Source organism: Cyprinodon tularosa, unplaced genomic scaffold, assembly GCF_016077235.1.
Source record: "Cyprinodon tularosa strain WSP-4 unplaced genomic scaffold, ASM1607723v1 ctg526, whole genome shotgun sequence".
In the NCBI taxonomy this organism is placed as follows: domain Eukaryota; kingdom Metazoa; phylum Chordata; class Actinopteri; order Cyprinodontiformes; family Cyprinodontidae; genus Cyprinodon; species Cyprinodon tularosa.
Genome location: NW_024039259.1, coordinates 1,145,080 through 1,165,800, shown reverse-complemented (window position 1 = coordinate 1,165,800; position 20,721 = coordinate 1,145,080). Strand labels below are relative to the sequence as shown.

The 20,721-nt window shown below is 38.5% G+C and overlaps 1 protein-coding gene across 1 annotated transcript in view; it reads right to left on the bottom strand.

The window, feature by feature from the left end:
- Positions 1-20,721, bottom strand: part of ift172 (intraflagellar transport 172) — a 108,633-nt gene that overhangs the window by 31,536 nt on the left and 56,376 nt on the right. The window contains exons 26-30 of the mRNA XM_038304141.1: positions 3,838-3,927; positions 3,592-3,689; positions 3,351-3,486; positions 1,433-1,549; positions 63-205 (exon numbers count right to left, since the gene is read on the bottom strand). Of these exons, the coding sequence (XP_038160069.1) occupies positions 63-205; positions 1,433-1,549; positions 3,351-3,486; positions 3,592-3,689; positions 3,838-3,927 (584 nt within the window). The remainder of the gene's footprint in view (positions 1-62; positions 206-1,432; positions 1,550-3,350; positions 3,487-3,591; positions 3,690-3,837; positions 3,928-20,721) is intronic.

Here is a 20,721-nt window from a genome sequence, read left to right as displayed (position 1 = left end):
AATGACCCAGACTGAGCCGTATTCTTTTAAACTTGTGATGCAGAACTGGGGATGATACTCACAGCTTATGTGCAGCGGTTTCGATGGCGAAGTCCAGCAAACCAAACTTGTTGAGGAGCTTGACGGCTGCCTCTCCTCCCAGACTCTTGGCCCACAAGTAGACCACCTGTTTCTGGGCTCCATCTCCTCCATGGGTCTTTGCCACCTGATGCACATCCACATGTTACACAGGGTTTAGACAGGAATGAGTAACTCTAATTTAATGCTTTTTAATGCTCTTAGAAATAGTTTTAGTGCCTTCAACAAGTGAGTCTATATATATATATATATATATATAGATAAATATATAGATATATATATCTATCTACATGTGTGGCGCCACATATTCTTCTTCCTGCTGGACTATTTATCTTGCATCTGTAGCGGTTTTTGATGCGCTGACTAAAGACATTTGCTGAACGTTTTTTTAAAGGACACTGATTTATGATTTTATTCAATACATTAATCCAAATCCTACTCTCTTTCATGTATTATTTTTATTATAAAACTGACTTGATATTGATATTTGTAACTGTATTGAAGTGTAGCTAGATTATGTGCCAGAAGAGCTAAATTTTGTTCTTTTAATAAAGCCAGCTTGCACATGCAGCATCCAGCAGGCTGAGATGCTATAAGAGCCCAAATCAAATGAAATAAAGATGAATGTATTCCCTGCTCATGTTTTTTTTTATTATTATGTTTAATGAGGAACGGCAAGTTAAAAACTGTTCTCCGTTTCTCCATATTATATAACAAAATTAGGGGGACGACAGATCAGGCTCAGTTGTTTCTCGTATTTTCAGTGCTGGTTTTAAGTTGTAAAAAACAAATGTTCGATGGATTCAAAATGATACAGAAAAACATTTACAGTTTAGGTTGGATTTTATTCTATGTGCTGCATGGATTTTCTTTTGCGCGAGCCGTACGCAATTGCACAACTTAGAAGGAATATTGCCGGCAACTGTGGAAAACACCTAAAATTCACTTATGATAACTTGCAGCTTCCCGTCATAGAATCTGAAGCTTCTTTTGAAGCTAACAGGCACCATCACTGGAAAAAACATTTACTTCATTAATGTTGCTTTTTAAACTTACTATAAAGCTAACCTTACATGTGATGTTCACAATTAACAGATACATTTCCAAAGCATTTTTCAGACCAGCAGGGTTACTTTCAAGAACTGAAATGTTCATTTTCCCCAAAAACATTAAAGGGGAGCTTTAATTTTGTTTTTATCAAACTCATTTATGAGTTTTTGGAAAGTGTCCCAAAGTTCAGCTGCTGAGCAGTTTCTATGGTTTGGGTCAAACATGGAGATTCAACACAAATTAAATGGAATTACATAAAAATAACAAAAAAAGAGGATAAAAAAGCAGTAAGGTGATGTTTTACCCTGTATGCGTCCTCCCACATTTTATGGACTATGTACATGTTTACCGCTGCCTTCAACTCTTCAGCCTCCATGAAGTGGTACTCTGCCTCTGAGAATCTGGACTCTGCTTCCAGTTCCTACATAAAAGCAGGCATATTCACCAAATGTACCAGCACACACAAAAAAGCATCAGTACTACAAAGATGAAACATATCAGTATAGCAGAAACCTTCCTCTTCTGTCTCCATTCAAAGCTACAAGATGTTGGCTTTAAAGTGAGGTTTTCTGTAATGCTGCAGGACAACAAATTCTAGTTGTAAATAAAGTGATTAAACATTAAAATACTATTATGCAAATAAGTTCCATTACAAATATAGGTTTGTTTAGCTGTGAAGCAACCTCTTCATCAACAGAAACTAAAAATATATTTTTTAATTGTATACTTTTGTCATGTTAATTGAAAGCTCTGTGTCTGCACCTTGAAGCTTTCTTTCTACGGTTCTTTTTCCTGAAAAGAGATCACCCAGGAAAAACTTTTTAAATAACAGTTCATAATGTATATGTATTAAATTACCGTGAGACATGGCAACAGATTTTGATAAAAATTATAATCTTACTCAGATCAGAGAAGTTGCTTAGGGTTACAGAAGGCAGCTGCTTACCAACAGGGCTCACTTCTCATGAAGTGCACTGCAAAAAAACATCTAGAAATAAGTAAAAGATGTCTTAAATTAAGTGTATTTACCCTTAATTTGAGCAGCAGAATAAGATGATCTGCCAATGGAATGAGTATTTTTACTCCTAAAATAAGATAATTGGATAATATACACTTGAAATAAGAAAAAGCAATAGTTTTTTTTCTTATTTTAAATGGAAATTGTCTTGTTCCATTGGCAAAGTGTCTCACTTACCTCCTCAATTCAAGAAAAAATGCACTCAATCTGAGCAAAAATGACTTATTTAGATTTCCATTTTTCGCAGTGTGGCCCCGATTTGCAGGTATAGAGACATTTTATAGATATCCAGTCTGCCACATCATCACATGATTAAATCATACATTTTTGCAGATGAGGAGACCTCCATGGTTCCAGCCTTATCAAAATATTACACTTTAATGTTAGATGAAGGACACCGCTCTCATTCCATTCCCAAATCTTTGCCACGTACAGAATAAAGATGATGAGTGTATATCCGGACAGAGGAACTGTCCTAATTAGATATAACGATGGGGAAAACATCAGCTTACACTTCATCAATTACAATTATCCTAAAAGTAAACATCAACTTTTCAAACAGGTTTTTATGTCTGTGACCCTTTGGGAAAATTTATATGTTTCGCACATATAAGGGTATATTAACATTCTGGGTTTTATGTGTACAAATCAGTACAAAATCTCCCATGTGGCGCTAAACTGAAACATAGTTTTCAGTTGTTCTCCTTCTTCACGTCCTCCTGTGTTAGAATGTATTGTAGATTTGGGATTTAAGGCCTTTGCGAGCTGATCTTAATTTAAAGGTTCAGTAGTCTGAGTCAGATAATTCATGTGGGAATATTCCAGGGTTACAGCCCATTTACTGTGAAATTCACTAAAGCCTTTTCCATCTACTACAGTCACCATGCAAGACAATGTAGTCTTGGAGAAAAACACTAACGTCAGCCGACTGCTGTGTGTCCAGCTCAGAGAGCTGTGCTACAGATAAAACTCTGTGCAGTGAAATCGTGTAATCCTTTTTATATAAAAGTATAAAACAGGAAGAAGGTTAGACACGTTAAGGAATTATTTTTTAGGTTAATTCCTTAGTGAGTTTAAATAATCTGGCAAATTAACTAGTTTTAAGTTAAGCTTTTGAGGTTGACTTTAACATCTATAAGCCCTTCATTTTCCCATCTCTGTTGGTTCTCAGGTCCCACAGTCTACCATTTCCCTCTGCTCGTACCTTGGCCAGGAGGAGGTGGGTCTCCGTCAGCAGGTTGGGGTGATGTTTGGCAACTAAACGAATAATATCACCAAACATCCGGTTCTTCTTGTACATGTTGATGGCGTAATCAGGCTTATTCACGGTGGCAAACAGCCTGCAGGGTAGAGAAGCATTGAAACATGAAGACCAAGATCTGATGTTGATGTAGCTGTGATAAAGATGGAAGGTGTGAAATTAAGACAAAGACAGCTAGTGTTACTTTTCAGCCTCTTTGAACTTTCCATCCTTCTCCAGCTCCTTAGCTCTGCTGACATATAGATCAGTGACCTCCTCCTCTGTCATACACTCCATCGCCAGCTGTGGAGAATGAACAACAACAGCTCAACTATGTCTGACATGTTAAATAGGAACATTTATAAAACTGGGATCTTGGATCAAATGTATAACGAATCAGTTATCAAGGTAATTTTTCAAATCTTTACTCCATCAGTGTTTCCTCACTGACCTTGTGAGCCTCCTCCCAGCGTCCTGCTGTGGTGAACATGTCAATGGCATCTTTAATGTGACCCCCCTTCACAAAGAGCTGCTCTGCCACCTGGAGGGCAAGGTCAGAGAAAACACATGAAGGATGGATGGATGGATGGATGGATGGATGGATGGATGGATGGATGGATGGATGGATGGATGGATGGATGGATGGATGGATGGATGGATGGATGGATGGATGGATGGATGGATGGATGGATGGATGGATGGATGGATGGATGGATGGAATCACAGTTGGATGGATGGATGGATGGATGGGATGGATGGATGGATGGATGGATGGAATCACAGTTGGATGGATGAATGGAATCACAGTTGGATGGATGAATGGAATCACAGTTGGATGGATGGATGGATGGATGGATGGATAGATGATGGATGGATGGATGGATGGATGGAATCACAGTTGGATGGATTGGATGGATGGATGGATGGATGGATGGATGGAATCACAGTTGGATGGATTGGATGGATGGATGGAATCACAGTTGGATGGATGGATGGATGGATGGATGGAATCACAGTTGGATGATTGGATGGATGGATGGATGGATGGATGGAATCACAATTGGATGGATAGATGGAATCACAGTTGGATGGATGAATGGAATCACAGTTGGATGGATAGATGGATGGATGGATGATGGATGGATGGATGGAATTACAGTTGGATGGATAGAATGATCGGTGGATGGATGGATGGATGGATGGATGGATGGATGGAATTACAGTTGGATGGATGGATAGAATGATCGGTGGATGGATGGATGGATGGATGGATGGATGGAATCACAGTTGGATGGATAGAATGATTGGTGGATGGATGGATGGATGGAATTACAGTTGGATGGATGGATAGAATGATCGGTGGATGGATAGATGGATGGATGGATGGATGGATGGATAGAATGATCGGTGGATGGATGGATGGATGGATGGATGGAATCACAATTGGATGGATAGATGGATGGATGGATGGATGGATGGATGGATGGATGATGGATGGATGGATGATGGATGGATGGATGGATGGAATTACAGTTGGATGGATGGAATCACAGTTGGATGGATGGATGGATGGATGGAATCACAGTTGGATGGATGAATGGAATCACAGTTGGATGGATGAATGGAATCACAGTTGGATGGATGGATGGATGGATGGATGATGGATGGATGGATGGAATTACAGTTGGATGGATAGAATGATCGGTGGATGGATGGATGGATGGATGGAATTACAGTTGGATGGATGGATAGAATGATCGGTGGATGGATGGATGGATAGAATGATCGGCGTAGACATAAAAACATTTTCATTCATATATGGAAAACAAATTCTAGACATTTCTATGCCTAGAGTTGACTGAATGAGATGTATTGTGTATAAAACGAAGCCGTGAAGCTGCTCCACCACCTGGCGGGGAAAACATTTCTGTGACATAAAAGCGAGGCGTAATCCTCACTTAGACTGAGATAACGCTCATTTCATCCCAGCCGACACACAGGCTGCCGTTCTGATAACGACAAAAAGGAAAAATATTCTGTCTCCACGCAGGTATAAATACCATAGGTTTGGGTTTTCTTCAGTGTTTAGAATCTGTAGTAAATTTCACTTTCTGGAAGTTTCCACAAGCTGCGGCACTGAGAGCTTGTTATCTTAATTACTTTCTGTGAATGTGCCTGAGGAGCAATCTGACTGCAATGGGCTGCTATTTTCAGCAGCTGACAGTGAGCGGAGGCCGTTTGGCTCAGCTGAACTCATCACAATCAGCACAACATGCAGAGCGCATCAACACACTCATCAGCTTCCTTTCCTTTGTGTTTTCCACTGCCTTTATCTCATTATCTCCTCTTTTTTTCAACAGTTATGCGCAGTACTTCATTGTGTCGAAGGTACATTCAGCAAACTTTTCATTAATGCTGAAATGCCCTCAAGCAGGCGGTTATATAACATCAACAGAACCACAGTTTCAGGTTTAAATTCATTTTCACGCTACTTAGAGAGCTGCAGAAATTAATTAACAATAGCAAAATGTGAACCCTTCCTTTTATTGGTTAACTTTCTAAACAAATAACCAAATAAATCTGAATTCTGGTCTCTAAAACCTTATTTTCTCTTTATTATAGCATCACTGGGAACTGAGGTTTATAGATTCAGCGGTTTAAACCTACAATTGAGTTAAACGATTTACATTCACAGGGTGGATGTAAACTGTTTGTCGTTTTTCATTTAGATTTGATTAATTTTAGGCTTTGAAACTCTGAGAATGTGGCAGCCAAAAAGTTTCATCAAAGTTAACAGACATTTATTCACAATACAGAACAGACAAATGCAATTTTTGATATTGTCCAACTCTAGTGCTTTGTCAACCGTCTCCCTTTGTCCCAAAAACAAAGCGAATTATTAAACATGATCAGCTTAGAATATACAGTCATCTTTAATAAATTAAACATATTTACATTAGGACAGCATTTCTAAACCAAATTAAGAATGTTTTTTGGGGTCTGATAAAAGAATTCAATCTTAAATGTAGTGTTTCATTAGCTTTGAGCATAAAATCGTTACAGATAATAAAAACAAAAGCCTAAAAACATCAGTTTGTGTGTGCGTAATCTATTTAATGTGTTTAACTTAATGAAATGTGTCCTTAAAAAACTTTATTTTTCTGGGTTCTGTTTGGAATTTGCATGTTCTTCCTTCGTCTTGTTGGGTTTTCTCCGTGTTCTCTGCTTTCCTCCCACAGTACTGTATATACACTATATTGCCAAAAGTATTTGCTCACCTGCCTTGACTCACATATGAGCTTAAGTGACATCCCGTTCCTAATCCATAGGGTTCAATATGACGTCGGTCCACCCTTTGCAGCTAGAACAGCTTCAACTCTTCTGGGAAGGCTGTCCACAAGGTTTAGGAGTGTGTTTATGGGAATTTTTGACCATTCTTCCAGAAGCGCATTTGTGAGGTCGCACACTGATGTTGGACGAGAAGGCCTGGCTCTCAGTCTCCGCTCTAATTCATCCCAAAGGTGTTCTATCGGGTTGAGGTCAGGACTCTGTGCAGGCCAGTCAAGTTCATCCACACCAGACTCTGTCATCCATGTCTTTATGGACCTTGCTTTGTGCACTGGTGCACAGTCATGTTGGAAGAGGAAGGGGCCAGCTCCAAACTGTTCCCACAAAGTTGGGAGCATGGAATTGTCCAAAATGTCTTGGTATGCTGAAGCATTCAGAGTTCCTTTCACTGGAACTAAGGGGCCAAGCCCAGCTCCTGAAAAACAACCCCACACCATAATCCCCCCTCCACCAAACTTTACACTTGGCACAATGCAGTCAGACAAGTACCGTTCTCCTGGCAACCGCCAAACCCAGACCCGTCCATCAGATTGCCAGATGGAGAAGCGCGATTCGTCACTCCAGAGAACGCGTCTCCACTGCTCTAGAGTCCAGTGGCGGCGTGCTTTACACCACCGCATCCGACGCTTTGCATTGCACTTGGTGATGTATGGCTTGGATGCAGCTGCTCGACCATGGAAACCCATTCCATGAAGCTCTCTGCGCATTGTTCTTGAGCTAATCTGAAGGCCACATGAAGTTTGGAGGTCTGTAGTGATTGACTCTGCAGAAAGTTGGCGACCTCTTCGCACTATGCGCGTCAGCATCCGCTGACCCCGCTCCGTCAGTTTACGTGGCCTACCACTTCGTGGCTGAGTTGCTGTCGTTCCCAAACACTTCCATTTTCTTATAATACAGCTGACAGTTGACTGTGGAATATTTAGGAGCGAGGAAATTTCACGACTGGATTTGTTGCACAGGTGGCATCCTATCACAGTTCCACGCTGGAATTCACTGAGCTCCTGAGAGCGACCCATTCTTTCACAAATGTTTGTAAAAACAGTCTGCATGCCTAGGTGCTTGAATTTATACACCTGTGGCCATGGAAGTGATTGGAACACCTGATTCCAATAATTTGGATGGGTGAGCAAATACTTTTGGCAATATAGTGTAAAATATATGTTAGGTTGATTGGACATTCTAAATTGTCCTTAGGAGTGGGTGTGAGAGAGAATGGTTGCTGTGTGTCTCTGTGTAGCCCTGCGATGGACTTGCGGACCACCTCTTACCCATTGATTACTGAGTGTTAAAGAAAAAATGATTATTTTTTAGACTTTAATACAGTTAATCTTATGGCATGTGTAAACACTCTCACTTGAACATATTTCTTAATTTTGAATAAGGCTGTGTTGATGATTTAAAACTACTAATGGGTAAGTATTTAGAGCACCAGGCAATAGAATGAGTATCTCCTGGGGGGTGAATAACAGTTAAGCCTGCAGGAGAGATTTCTGCTTGGTTTACAGAAGGTCAAAAGTCTTCCAGAATAAACAACCAGGGATGGTGTGAAACTGAATCAGGAAAAAGGCCCCCGCATTCCACAAGCTGTCTGTGGAAGCTTATCTTGTGTTTTATGACTTTAAGAATTCTAGATGCCAGGACAAGCTTTCCGCCTTTTCTTGTTAAAACAAAGAAGCAAATGACCCCAGATGTTTGCAGTAAATTAGGTAAAGTTTTAGGCAGTGTCAGAGATGGCTTTTGGTTGGAGGACCGAGGGCCAGCCCTTTTTGAATGGATTAGATACAAGAGGATAAAGCTTTCTAAATAGAAGTTACAGATCAGATTTGCCCTTGCAACTCTCCAAAGATGTCTCTGTACTCTTTGCTTTCTTTCCTCCTATGTCAGGTAATGGAATGTATGTCTCTGTTGTTCTGCAGTTTTGTTGTTAATTCATAAGTTGTTTTTTGTTGGATTAAATTGTGTGATTCTGTGACGTTCGCATATCTTGCTGGTTTTCCTTGGGGGCCACACGCAGCTCGCTGAGCGCACCTGGGAGAGGAAGAGAAACACCCAACCTTTTTCCAAAGTTAACTATTTAGAATATTTTCTTCCTTAACAATTGGGGGCTCGTGCCGGTTCTGGAATCTTGGCGGGCGGCTGTTTGGTCCTGATTGATCCGTCTCGGCCCGACGCTTCGGTGTGGTAAGACAGTATTTGATTATTTTTTAGTTGTCTGAACCGCCGTGTGGTCGGACCGGGGCTGATTTGCTGTGTGCGGCCTCACAGAATTCAGATGCTGCAGAGGTAGATAGAATCCCTTCTAAAAGAGTCGGTTGTTTAAGGATTTGAATAAATACACATTACAGGGAACTGTGGCTAGTTCAAACAGAGCCTTTACGTTAACTCTGACTTAAGCTGGGTTTAAAAAAATGTATATTCTTTTTACCCTGAGGAGCAATGCCTGGGCCTCTAAAAAAATATTTTGGAAATTTGTGTATTGGTTAGTTTTGGCTTGTATCAGCCGGAGATTTCGACTCATCTCCAGTGGACTTATAATTATTTGGGTTAATTGGATCGAGTTGTATCACTCATGGAAAAGGACTAATAGCAGGTTAATTGGACCGAGTTGTTTCACTCGTGGAAAATAAAGGACTAATAGCAGGTTGGATCACCTTTCTTTGGCACCCTTAATCGGGTTGCTTAGAGCATAAAGGACTGAGAATACTAAATTTAGCAGGTTGAATCACCTTAAAGGACTGATAGCAGGTTGGATCACCTTGAAGGACTGAGAAGTTGAAATGAGAATAAAAGGGATTTGTAAAAGTGAAATTGGAAGATTAAAAGATGCGTCATACATTCTTTTAGCCGGCACCTGACATTTTCTTTTCTTTTCTGTTTTTTCTTGACTGAACTACAACGTTGTCTGTGTTTCTGTGTTTTGTATGTTTCTTTGTGTTTGTGTGCGTGCTTGGCTGCGGGTTGATCTATTGCTGTGTGTCTGTCTCCCCCGTTATACAGTACTGTATGTTCCACCACGCGCTGCTGTCTATTCGTCTGTCTGTGTCTGAATTGTGCTGAGATTGTGCGGAAGTGATTTGTGTTTCAAGATTGTGTTCTGAAATATTGTCAAATGTTTTTGCTGGATGTTGTATTACTAACTTTCTGTTAAAATGTGCTTCTGTGGGACAGAGGTGTCTCCATTTTGGTTACAAGTTGTGTTTCACAGCAGGGGGACTGATTGACCCCCCTTATTTGCATTTCGGGAGTGCTTCAGTTCTGTTAGCACTGATGTCCAGCTGACTTTTTCAGGATTCTTGGATTTTGATGTGAATTACTCTTAGAATTGTGTTTTGTGTTGAGAAGAAAAGTACAAAATAACAGATTTACAGATGTTTTTACTTTCTCAGCGGGTGAAATGCGTTGCATCAGTTCCAGGCTAGAGCACTGGAATGATCCAATTGTTTTTTATAATACTGTAACATTGACAATCACTTCAATTTCTAGGTTTCCTGACACAGGAGGGAACACCCTCACTGATTGGAACAGGAGAACAAAAATGAGAACATATGGATGTTTTTCTGCTTAACAGTGTTTTCTACACTGTTAATGTTGGACATGTTGAAACACTAATGAATGACTTTGTTTCTTGTAGGACGATCTTCGTGTGCAGCCCATTTCGCATATTACATGACCACGTGAACGGTTTTTGGGTTTTCCTACAGGGGGTCTAGGTAGCCATTTAATAACAGTGGGCTATCATGAAATACGGTTGTGTGTATAATATGGAGTTTTTTAAAAGAAGGGTTCACTCAAAACTGAACAATATTAGAACTGTTGGATAATAATGTCTTTTTATTTTTTTTTTCAACCATGGTGTTATAATGATTGTGTTTAAGACTTTCACAGGACGAATTTTGGTTTGAAATCTGGGGTAACATTCTGCATCTTTCTTACAATGGGGTGTTGATGAGTCTGCTTGAGTGTGAATGAGAGTGAATGTGTAGGCAGATGGCCTTTGATGGGTTTTAGGATGGTCTGTGTAAATATGACCTCAGTTTAGTGTGTAGCTGTGTGATATTTTTCTTATTTTAAACTATTTAGGGACAGTAAAGGTTTTGTTTCATAAATATGTTTTTATTACTGCTTTACGGACAATTTTAAGGTAAAGACGATTACATATTTTGGTGTCACAATCTGGTTAAAGCTGAATCATCTGCTTGTGCAGTGAACTTAATATGAAACGAGAATTCAGCCTTGGCTTAAAGCAGATAAATGTAGTTATTAGGAAATTGTGTTATCCACTTTGACTAACAACACTAACACACTAACCTAAATCCTGACTAAATAAACTTGGTTTATATTTCATGTGGGTAACTGATTGGACATGTTGAAATTTTAGCATAATGGGGGAAAGTTCTTCCATTTTTGTTTTTCCACCTCTAAATTGTTTTTCTTTTGGAAATATGAAAACACAGGGGGATGTTACAAAGATAAGATATTACGGATGGAACTTTGAAATTTACATAATCTCAGTCTAGTTTGAATACTAGATGGAAGATTTGGAGAAATCGTGGAACATCTTATAATATTTTGGTTTTTCAGCAAATTATTATATAACAGTGACATAGATTCCAAATTGTTTTCAAAATGATAATTTTATTATATCAACAGGGGGAGAAGGAGAAGTAGACTCTAATTCCTGGTAAATTTTTGGATATGGTTAATGGTAAATTAGTTAATAAATAATTTTGATTTTTTTCATTCAACAATAGTGAATTATGGATTTCTTTAATGTAGAGTCATATGGCCTTCCTGCTTTGCTAAAATATGATGTATGTGATATAGAAGCTTCTACTAAATTAGATTTGATCATCTCAAATTGAACGGTTTCAAATAACATCTATGCCATGTTTATTTACATTTAAAATTGTTGATAGATTTCTGCATCACTGCTGACTTTGATTATATACAGTGGGGTGTAAATTCTTTGTTGAGGAAAATTTTGGTTAAAACTGCTATGAAATTCAAATAAAATGTAAATAATTTCTGAAATTTTAAAATAGGACTTTGTCTTGAAGCGTGGGACAATGATAGGGATGTTTGGTATTTAGTAGAACAATATGCAATTCATAATTATTTGACCAAGTGCAATTCCATCACAACTTTTATAAGTATCAGTACTAGGACATTCTAGAGTTTGTTCTAATTCTTTAATGAGTTTGTGAGGTTTTGATTTTAGAATTTGTAGTTGATATTTGGCACAAGCAGAGTGAATGTCATCGAGGTATTGAAGTTTATTGATTTTGAACAGTAAGTGTCATTATTTTCTTAATTCTGGCACATCCGATTGTGGACTATTTTAACAAATTTCTATGTTTATTCTTTTTGCAGTTCAGGATTTGGGGCAGTTGGCCGTTTGTGCTATAACAACAACAAATCTAGCGCCACACGGGAGGATGCATCACAAGATAAATTTTATTTATAATAGTGAAAGTAACAAAATGTGGCAAATATAAGTTTTGCTTTTTAATTACTTTGTATTATTTTTTTCTCTGGCAGTTCTCCTTCCTTCTGACTTGATGGCAATCTTGGGGGAAGGGTCTTTTAAGCTCAGAGATCATGGGGCGATGTATTTGAAGGGATCTTCTTGATTACCGCATCAGGCCGCTGTTGTTGCTGAACAAAGACATGATGATGCTGAACTGTGCCCATCTTCTGCTGGACTGTTGTATGAAAGCCAAACGCTGTTGAGCGATTACGAAGGTCAGTGAAGGCGAACTGTTCTCCTGCTGTACATGATGATGCTGCACGTGAGGGCAAAGTGCTGCTCATAGGACCTGGCAACAGATGTCTCTTTTGAGTGTTGCTTTTCATGCCGGGCTGAAAACAAAAGGGACTCAGGCGTTATCTGTGGGAATCTTCTATGGCTGGGAATCAGCAGTGAGTCGGGACCACAAAGATCATAGACAAACCCAGACGGGGTTTTCAGTAGATGACTGGTCTGCTGGTTTCTATGTCCTGCTCTGTCGACCACGAAAGGCTGACCAAAGTTCATCAAAGCGGGACTGTATCCAGATGTTTCTGCACTGCAGGAATGACTGCTACTCTGGACACCTTCTGATTCAGCAGATAAAGAATTGGGGCATGCCAAGTCGCTCAGCGGTGGTCCTGTTGTGTGTTCTCATGTTTGATCCTGGATTCTCACCTCTGATCATGTGACCTGGGCGCCAAAGCCCACTCCTGGGGTTCCCTTCAGTCTGCAGGTTGGAGACGAAATGGGTGCCAACAATACTTGGTAGTGGTGAATAAGTTTTTTTTTTTTTTTTTTTTTGTAGTGTGTGATGCCATTCTTCTCTTCTTACTTTAGTTATAGCACTGATGCGCTCTGTTTTCTTCACTTCCTGAAGCCCTGCAGTGTAATTCTAAGTGTTAAGAACACCCTATCCCCTGGGGTCAGAGGTTTTACAATGCAGTTTGGGGGTTGGTTTGCACCAACTGTTACGACACTGCATTCCTCCTCCATGATTCACTCTGTTGGTCTCACAAAATGCTAATGTGTCTTTTTCCCTTCCTGCCTGAAAAGAATGGGCAGGGACTAATTATTGCAATTACATTTTTTTTTAACTATAGCTGAATTGCATTGTGTGTTACGCTTCATCTACTAAGGAAGATGATCTAAATTTTATTTACATAGTACAGAGGCTACCATTCAGTAAAACTAAATTTAAATTTAAATGGAATTTGAAATTAAGGTGTTAAAGTGGATTGATGGGTGTCTATAGAGCTTACTGAGCAAATGACACCAAGTTCTGTGTTGATTTCATAAATTTAATCAAACATTAGAATTCTTTGATTGAGGTGTGCAGATTGTAACAGCATCTGGGACACCATGTTTGAATTGCATCCAACTGTGTTACATGAGGCTAAAGTTAGTGGTGATAGCGGATTTCATCTCAATGAGTTGTATAGGATTTTTATTGTATTCTATGACAGAACATTTGTTCTGTTATAGAAACAGGGGGACATGAATGGAATTGATCTGATAAGCAAATTTTTAGTGTGGATCTCTCTTTACTTTTCGGAAAAAGAGGTTATTGAAGTTAAATCAAAATACATTAAATGTTTTACGGTGTATTAGCAGCATTAAAGATGAGCTAACTATTTGGATATGAAATAAGTAAAATTTACAAATTGAATATACTAAACAAAATATTGTCTATCAAATAATTTACATAAAATAGTGTTTCTTAAACTAAGGAAGGTGATTGTTGGATTGTTGCATCTCTATTCATATGATTTAAAATAAGTTGTTTAACTAAGACATCCAGGAAGGTCTAAACTAAAGATTTACATCATTTAATAAATTTAGCTGTATTGAATCTCTCTCCAAAACTGAAAAGGCATTGATAATTGATAAACAATATAAAAAGGGTAATACGTTATTCAATTAAATATTTTATAAATAGGTTTTCAAAAGAATAAATGGATCAAAGGTAAAAATGATTGAAATTTTTGGGGATTTAAAACTATGATTGGAATAAAGTAGGTCATTTTTGATATTTAGTGACAAGGTTAACTATACTCATGTAAAGCAGGCTGATCATTCTTTAAGGTTTAAAAAAATAGAAAATATGATGATGGAAATTGAATTGGTCTAAACTGGAGATTTACAAATTAACAATTATGGAACTGCTTCTAAAATACAGTTAAGTTTTGGGTTCAACATAATAGGAAACATTTATTTCTCATGTAAGCCTTATATAAAAAGAGGGTCAAAGGATTGATAAAATACAGCTCCAAAGTAGCAGATTTATAATACAAAAGGAAGACAGTGAAGCTGTCATAAAGTGTCGGATCAATCATTAACCAATCAACAGGGTTCTCCCCATATGAGCTCCAGACAGGACGGATGTTTCCAGGACCTGCTACCCGCATTCCAGGATGGAAAGGTAAGCTTGCACATTTATCTCATAAAGATTTCTTCAATGAGTTACAGGTCCTGGCAGCAGAATTTACAAAATACCAGACGACACAGGAACGTCCAGGCTCGGGATCAGTTCGGGAAATCGACTGGGTGCGCATGAAGGTCATCAAAAGAAAGTGGTCTGAACCTCGCTTCGCCAGACCATACCGAGTCGTGGAGAGGACATCTCAGGCTGTCCGTCTACAAGGGAAAAGGAGACACGTGGTTCCATTGGAATCAGCTGAGGAGCCACAACGCACGCTGCAGGGCATACAGGAGAATCTACAGGTGCTGGTCATAAAATTAGAATATCATGAAAAAGTAGATTGATTTCAGTAATTCCATTTAAAAAGTGAAACTTGTATATTATATTCATACATTACATACAAACTCATATATTTCAGATGTTTATTTTGTTTAATTTTGATGATTACAAATGACAACAAATGAAAATCTCAAATTCATCATATCAGAAAATTAGAATATTACTGAAGACCAATAAAAACAAAGGATTTATAGAAATGTTGGCCAACTGAAAAGTATGAACATGAAAAGTATGAGCATGTACAGCACTCAGTATTTAGTTGGGCCTCCTTTGGCCCGTATTACTGCAGCAATGCGGCGTGGCATGGAGTCGATCAGTCTGTGGCACTGCTCAGGTGTTATGATAGCCCAGGTTGCTCTAATAGTGGCTTTTAGCTCTTCTGAATTGTTGGGTCTGGTGTATTGCATCTTCTTCTTCACAATACCCCATAGATTTTCTATGGGGTTAAGGTCAGGAGAGTTTGCTGGCCAATTAAGAACAGGGATACCATGGTCCTTCAACCAGGTACTGGTAGCTTTGGCACTGTGTGCAGGTGCCAAGTCCTGTTGGAAAATGAAATCTGCATCTCCAAAAAGTTGGTCAGCTGCAGGAAGCATGAAGTGCTCTAAAACTTCCTGGTATGTGGCTGCGTTGACCCTGGACCTCAGAAAACACAATGGACCAACACCAGCAGATGACATGGCACCCCAAACCATCACTGACTGTGGAAACTTTACACTGGACTTCAAGCAACGTGGATGAAGTGCCTCTCTTCTTTTCCTCCAGACTCTGGGACCTTGATTTCCAAAGGAAATGCAAAATTTACTTTCATCAGAGAACATGACTTTGGACCACTCACCAGCAGTCCAGTCCTGTTTCTCTTTAGCCCAGGCAAGACGCTTCTGACGCTGTCTGTGGTTCAAGAGTGGCTTGACACAAGGAATGCGACAGCAGAAACCCATGTCTTTCATACGTCTGTGTGTGGTGGTTCTTGAAGCACTCACTCCAGCTGCAGTCCACTCTTTGTGAATCTCCCCCACATTTTTGAAAGGGTTTTGTTTCACAATCCTCTCCAGGGTGCGGTTATCTCTCTTGCTTGTACACTTTTTTCGACCACATCTTTTCCTTCCCTTCGCCTCTCTATTAATGTGCTTGGACACTGAGCTCTGTGAACAGCCAGCCTCTTTAGCGATGACCTTTTGTGTCTTGCCCTCCTTGTGCAAGGTGTCGATGGTCGTCTTTTGGACAACTGTCAAGTCAGCAGTCTTCCCCATGATTGTGTAGCCTATAGAACTAGACTGAAAGACCATTTAAAGGCTTTTGCAGGTGGTTTGAGTTAATTAGCTGATTAGAGTGTGGCACCAGGGGCCATCAATTTTGAACCTCTTCACAATATTCTAATTTTCTGATATGATGAATTTGAGATTTTCATTTGTTGTCATTTGTAATCATCAAAATTAAACAAAATAAACATCTGAAATATATGAGTTTGTATGTAATGTATGAATATAATATACAAGTTTCACTTTTTAAATGGAATTACTGAAATCAATCTACTTTTTCATGATATTCTAATTTTATGACCAGCACCTGTACAGTCTCAACCTGCGGTTGAGGAGTGTCTGAGGCACATCACAGCGCGGAGGAGGATCTGCATTTCCGGGCAGAAGTCTGCCAAAACCACTTCATTTTCCTGAATTATAAGGCTTAAAAGGCCCAGACAGGCACAATAATCCTGTTCCGGTGTCCTTCCATTGAGAAAAGGAGATCGCACCCTCTCCTTACACTCTCAGAAAAAAGGGTACAGTAGGAGTACATTTCTGTCCCCTGAGGTACAGTTTGGACATGTGTACCCCTATAGGGCTGGAAATTGGACTTTATGGCACATATTTGTACTTTTTGAGGTCCTGAAAGGTACATTTTTGTTCCCAACTAGTAAATGGTACAAATATGTACTCTTTATTAATAATTTTAGGGTACACTTTCAGAAGACGGAAAACAAGGAAAGAAAACTGATAAGACAGTAATTAGATGGTATTGATTCAATGTAGATTTTACAATAAATGGCTGTGGAAGAGTATTTTAGGAAGAAAAAAATTCTTTAAGAAGAAAAAATTCTTTAAGAAGATTTTTTTTCTTTAAGAAAAAAATATTATCTTAAAGAAAAGAATTTTCTTAAAAAAAAATCTATGTTTACTCTAATATATTTAATACAGTTTGCATTGTTATATTTCATATTATATTGTGATTTTGCTCATATTTTGTCACACTGGCAAATGATTGTCACTTGCTCTTGGAGGCGGAGCTTTTTTCCCAAGTTTAACTTGATTGGTTGAATCAGCTGTCCACTATATACAATCAGCACCGATTGGCTGTCTTTTGAATTTAGCAAGCTATACTGTTGAAATCGATCTGTTTCCAGTTTGTGGAGGAAAGCACAATGACGTTTGCAGGACTTTCAACCGAGGACCTATTAAGAACAATAAAAGAAGAAGGCATAGACATCTCGGAATCAGAAGCGCAGAGATTCAGAGGTAAGCTGTAAATTGTTATAATTTGCCATTAAAATTAGCCAGACAATGTCTGCATGTTAGTATTAGCGTCAGCTAGCGCTAATGCTAACTTTGGCGCGAGCTAGCGCTAATGCTAACATTGGCGCGAGCTAGCGCTAATGCTAACATTGGCGCGAGCTAACGCTAATATTAGCATTAGCTTGCGGTTCTCATTCAGTAAATGTGCTAACATTCAACCAACTTAGAATTTTATTTTTGTTATGCCGCGCCAAATTTATTTATTTTTCATTACTATAATTGTATTAAGTCGTGCAAGTCAGTAGTTAATATTGTCTCCTTCAGGTTAGCCACTTGATTTGCTATTGCTGTATTGCACCTTTTTTACTTTGGCTGAAATAAAATGGCGCAATGTTCTAAATGCTAAGTTAACCCGAGGATTTGGATTCATTAGTTTAAGCATTTCTTTACAAGCTAAATTATTATGAGTTTTTTATGGTATTTGCTTTTTCTGAAAAAAATCTGTCAATTCTTGTGGTGTTAGTTGATGAGTAAGTGCTCTTTTTATTAAGTTAAATCTTAATATCTTAATCTCAATTATTGTCAAATATATTATAAACAGAAGACCAGCATATTGTTAGTCCAACCAATATCTTTTTGGTTGGACTTTTTTCTTTTTTGGAAAACTTTTTCCCATGCATTTGAATAGAACTGTGTTTATCTTTTTCAAACTTTCAGATAATGATGTGGATGGTGATACAGTTGATTGTGGCCTCACTGAGAGCATGATCGCAGTACTCTTTCAAGGATCTTTCAAGAAGCAACTGAAATTTAATCAGATCTTGTCCAAGCAAAAGGAGTCTGTGATATCAATCACTTTAGAACCTGTCTCTCCAGAAGAATGGCAGCAAGGTACTTCTTCAGCATCATCCAGGTAAAAGTATGAATGCAAGTTCAGTTGTTCTCCTACCCATCAAAACAATGTGAATCACATACATTTTCTAACCAGGTTATTAAGCGTGAAACATTAAGAAGAAAGTCTATAAATGCCAAATACTGCAAATGCATAATTTCAATTTTAGTTATAACTTTTCAAACTGTTACATTTAACAAGCAATTAAAAATCAGTATTTGATTGAATTTCCACCCCATAAAGTAATTTTTATTTTTCAGCCTTGTAACAAGTATGGGACTGCCTTCTACTTTTGAAATCCCGGTTTTCCCAAAAAGTCTGCAAACAAAGCTTGACCACAAAGAACCATGTGAGAAAAACCCAAAGGATAGACACACAATAATCAGAGTCCTCTATGAAGCTGTTGCACAGCATACAATGTGAGTTTTTAGTGTCCCACATTGACTACATGTCTCACATTGGGGTTATGTTAACCTAGCTTTAAAGTAATACAAATGTGGAGTCAAAACTTGATCTCCGTTGTATTTGTTCTTTTTTATGTTTTAGGTATCCCACAAATGCGGAATATGTCCAGGCTGTAAAGATGTTGATTGTGAAGTATCCTTTTCTCAGGGATCTTGAGGGAAATGGTTATGTAAGTGAAACTTTACAGCAATATGTTTAGTGTTGGGGAGTAATGTAAAATATAAAATTAGGATTCTTACAGGTATTCTGGGTTTTAGGCATAGGTAATGTCTTCCCTGTTTGTCTGAACAGAAATATTGTATTATCAATGAGCTTTTGTTTAGATTCTTAGCTCACACAAATTGTTTTTGAGTCATCCATGTCTCTCTTCCAATCAGCATACATGGCACATGTCTCTGAAGCGTAAATTTAAATTTGAACGTGCACCCCTGATTCACAATGATGAAGTGAGACGCAGCAAGGAGAGGTTTGGGTTCAAAGGATCAAAGCAGCCTGTTGAATCTAAAGGAACAAGTCAGAGAAATGTTTCCAAGGTCAGAGGCACAGTTTTTTTTTAAAGGAAAGCATTCTTGATTTACTTACCATCAAAATATACCCAACTATACAATTACACATTCTTATTATTCTTGGTATCCAAAATGGATTCATAAAAGTACCTGAATTACCACAGTGAAGCTGATTTCTTTCGGTTCTTGCTAATAAAACATTGTCACTTCTATTCATTGTTTTAAGTTAAACTATCATACAAGATTTGCCATTAAGATCTATTTGTTTTGTTTCATAACATGGTGTTGAATCAGTTGATAGATCCCTAAAGAGTACCATGAGAATTTCCCAGTTTTTTTATTTAAAAGTTCTAAATGCATCAAATTTGATTTTGTTGACATTATTTCCTCCTCCCTCATTGTTTAGGTTCCAAATGTCATTGGTGAGGATCCATTTTCCATTGAGGCTCATGTAAAGGTCTTACACAGCCAGTATCAGAAGCTGCAACCAGACACAAAAATTGTCAAAGATCGTATGCAGCAGACCTTTGCATGGCGGCGAAAGGAGATCGTAGATGGCATGACTTTGGCAGACACGCTTGAAAAATACCCTTTCTTAAGATCATCAACAGGCGTAAGTGGCTTAAAATGAAATGGATTTTCTCACCATGATGTGAAGTATGTTAGTCTACACCAGGGATTCACAAAGTTATGTGCCGGTAGGGGGTGCGCCAGGTGAAGACTGTAATGGTGGTCTGACAGTGCTTTTCCCCACACCGTAACGGCGAATAAAAATGAAAATCAAAAACTCTAAATTTAATAAATTAAATGTATTCACATGAAAATCTCAAGGGGGTGCACCAGTGTTTCTCTCAGCACTATCTCAGCGAGGCAGCCGCCTCGCCAACGTTCCAAAAAAAAAACACAACAAAAAAAAAACAAAAAAAAACGAAGTTTTAATTCATTGCCAGGCCAGGACATTAAAACAGCATTGAAAACTGTACAGCTGATAATACTGAATTGCGATACCCTCTGGTTGGTTATATTACTGCGCCATGGCAGAGGAGTAATTTTCTTTGATCATCCGAGACGTGTGGGGGAAAAAAACTTGTTTGTCATCATCATTGGTGAACTATATGTGAAAAGGTAAGTAGTTAATTAAAACTGATAATAGAAAATTAATATCTGCCTCGTGTGCTCTGACAAATCAAGATAGGATTTAGTTTTATGTATTCAATATATAAAACTAAATCTGGTTCTGGCCGACAACTCAATGCATCGCCTAAGCAAATTCCTGTGGGAAACACTGGGGTGCACAGATAAAGTTTGGGAACACCTGGTCTAGACAAATGTGATTTGTTATGTGTA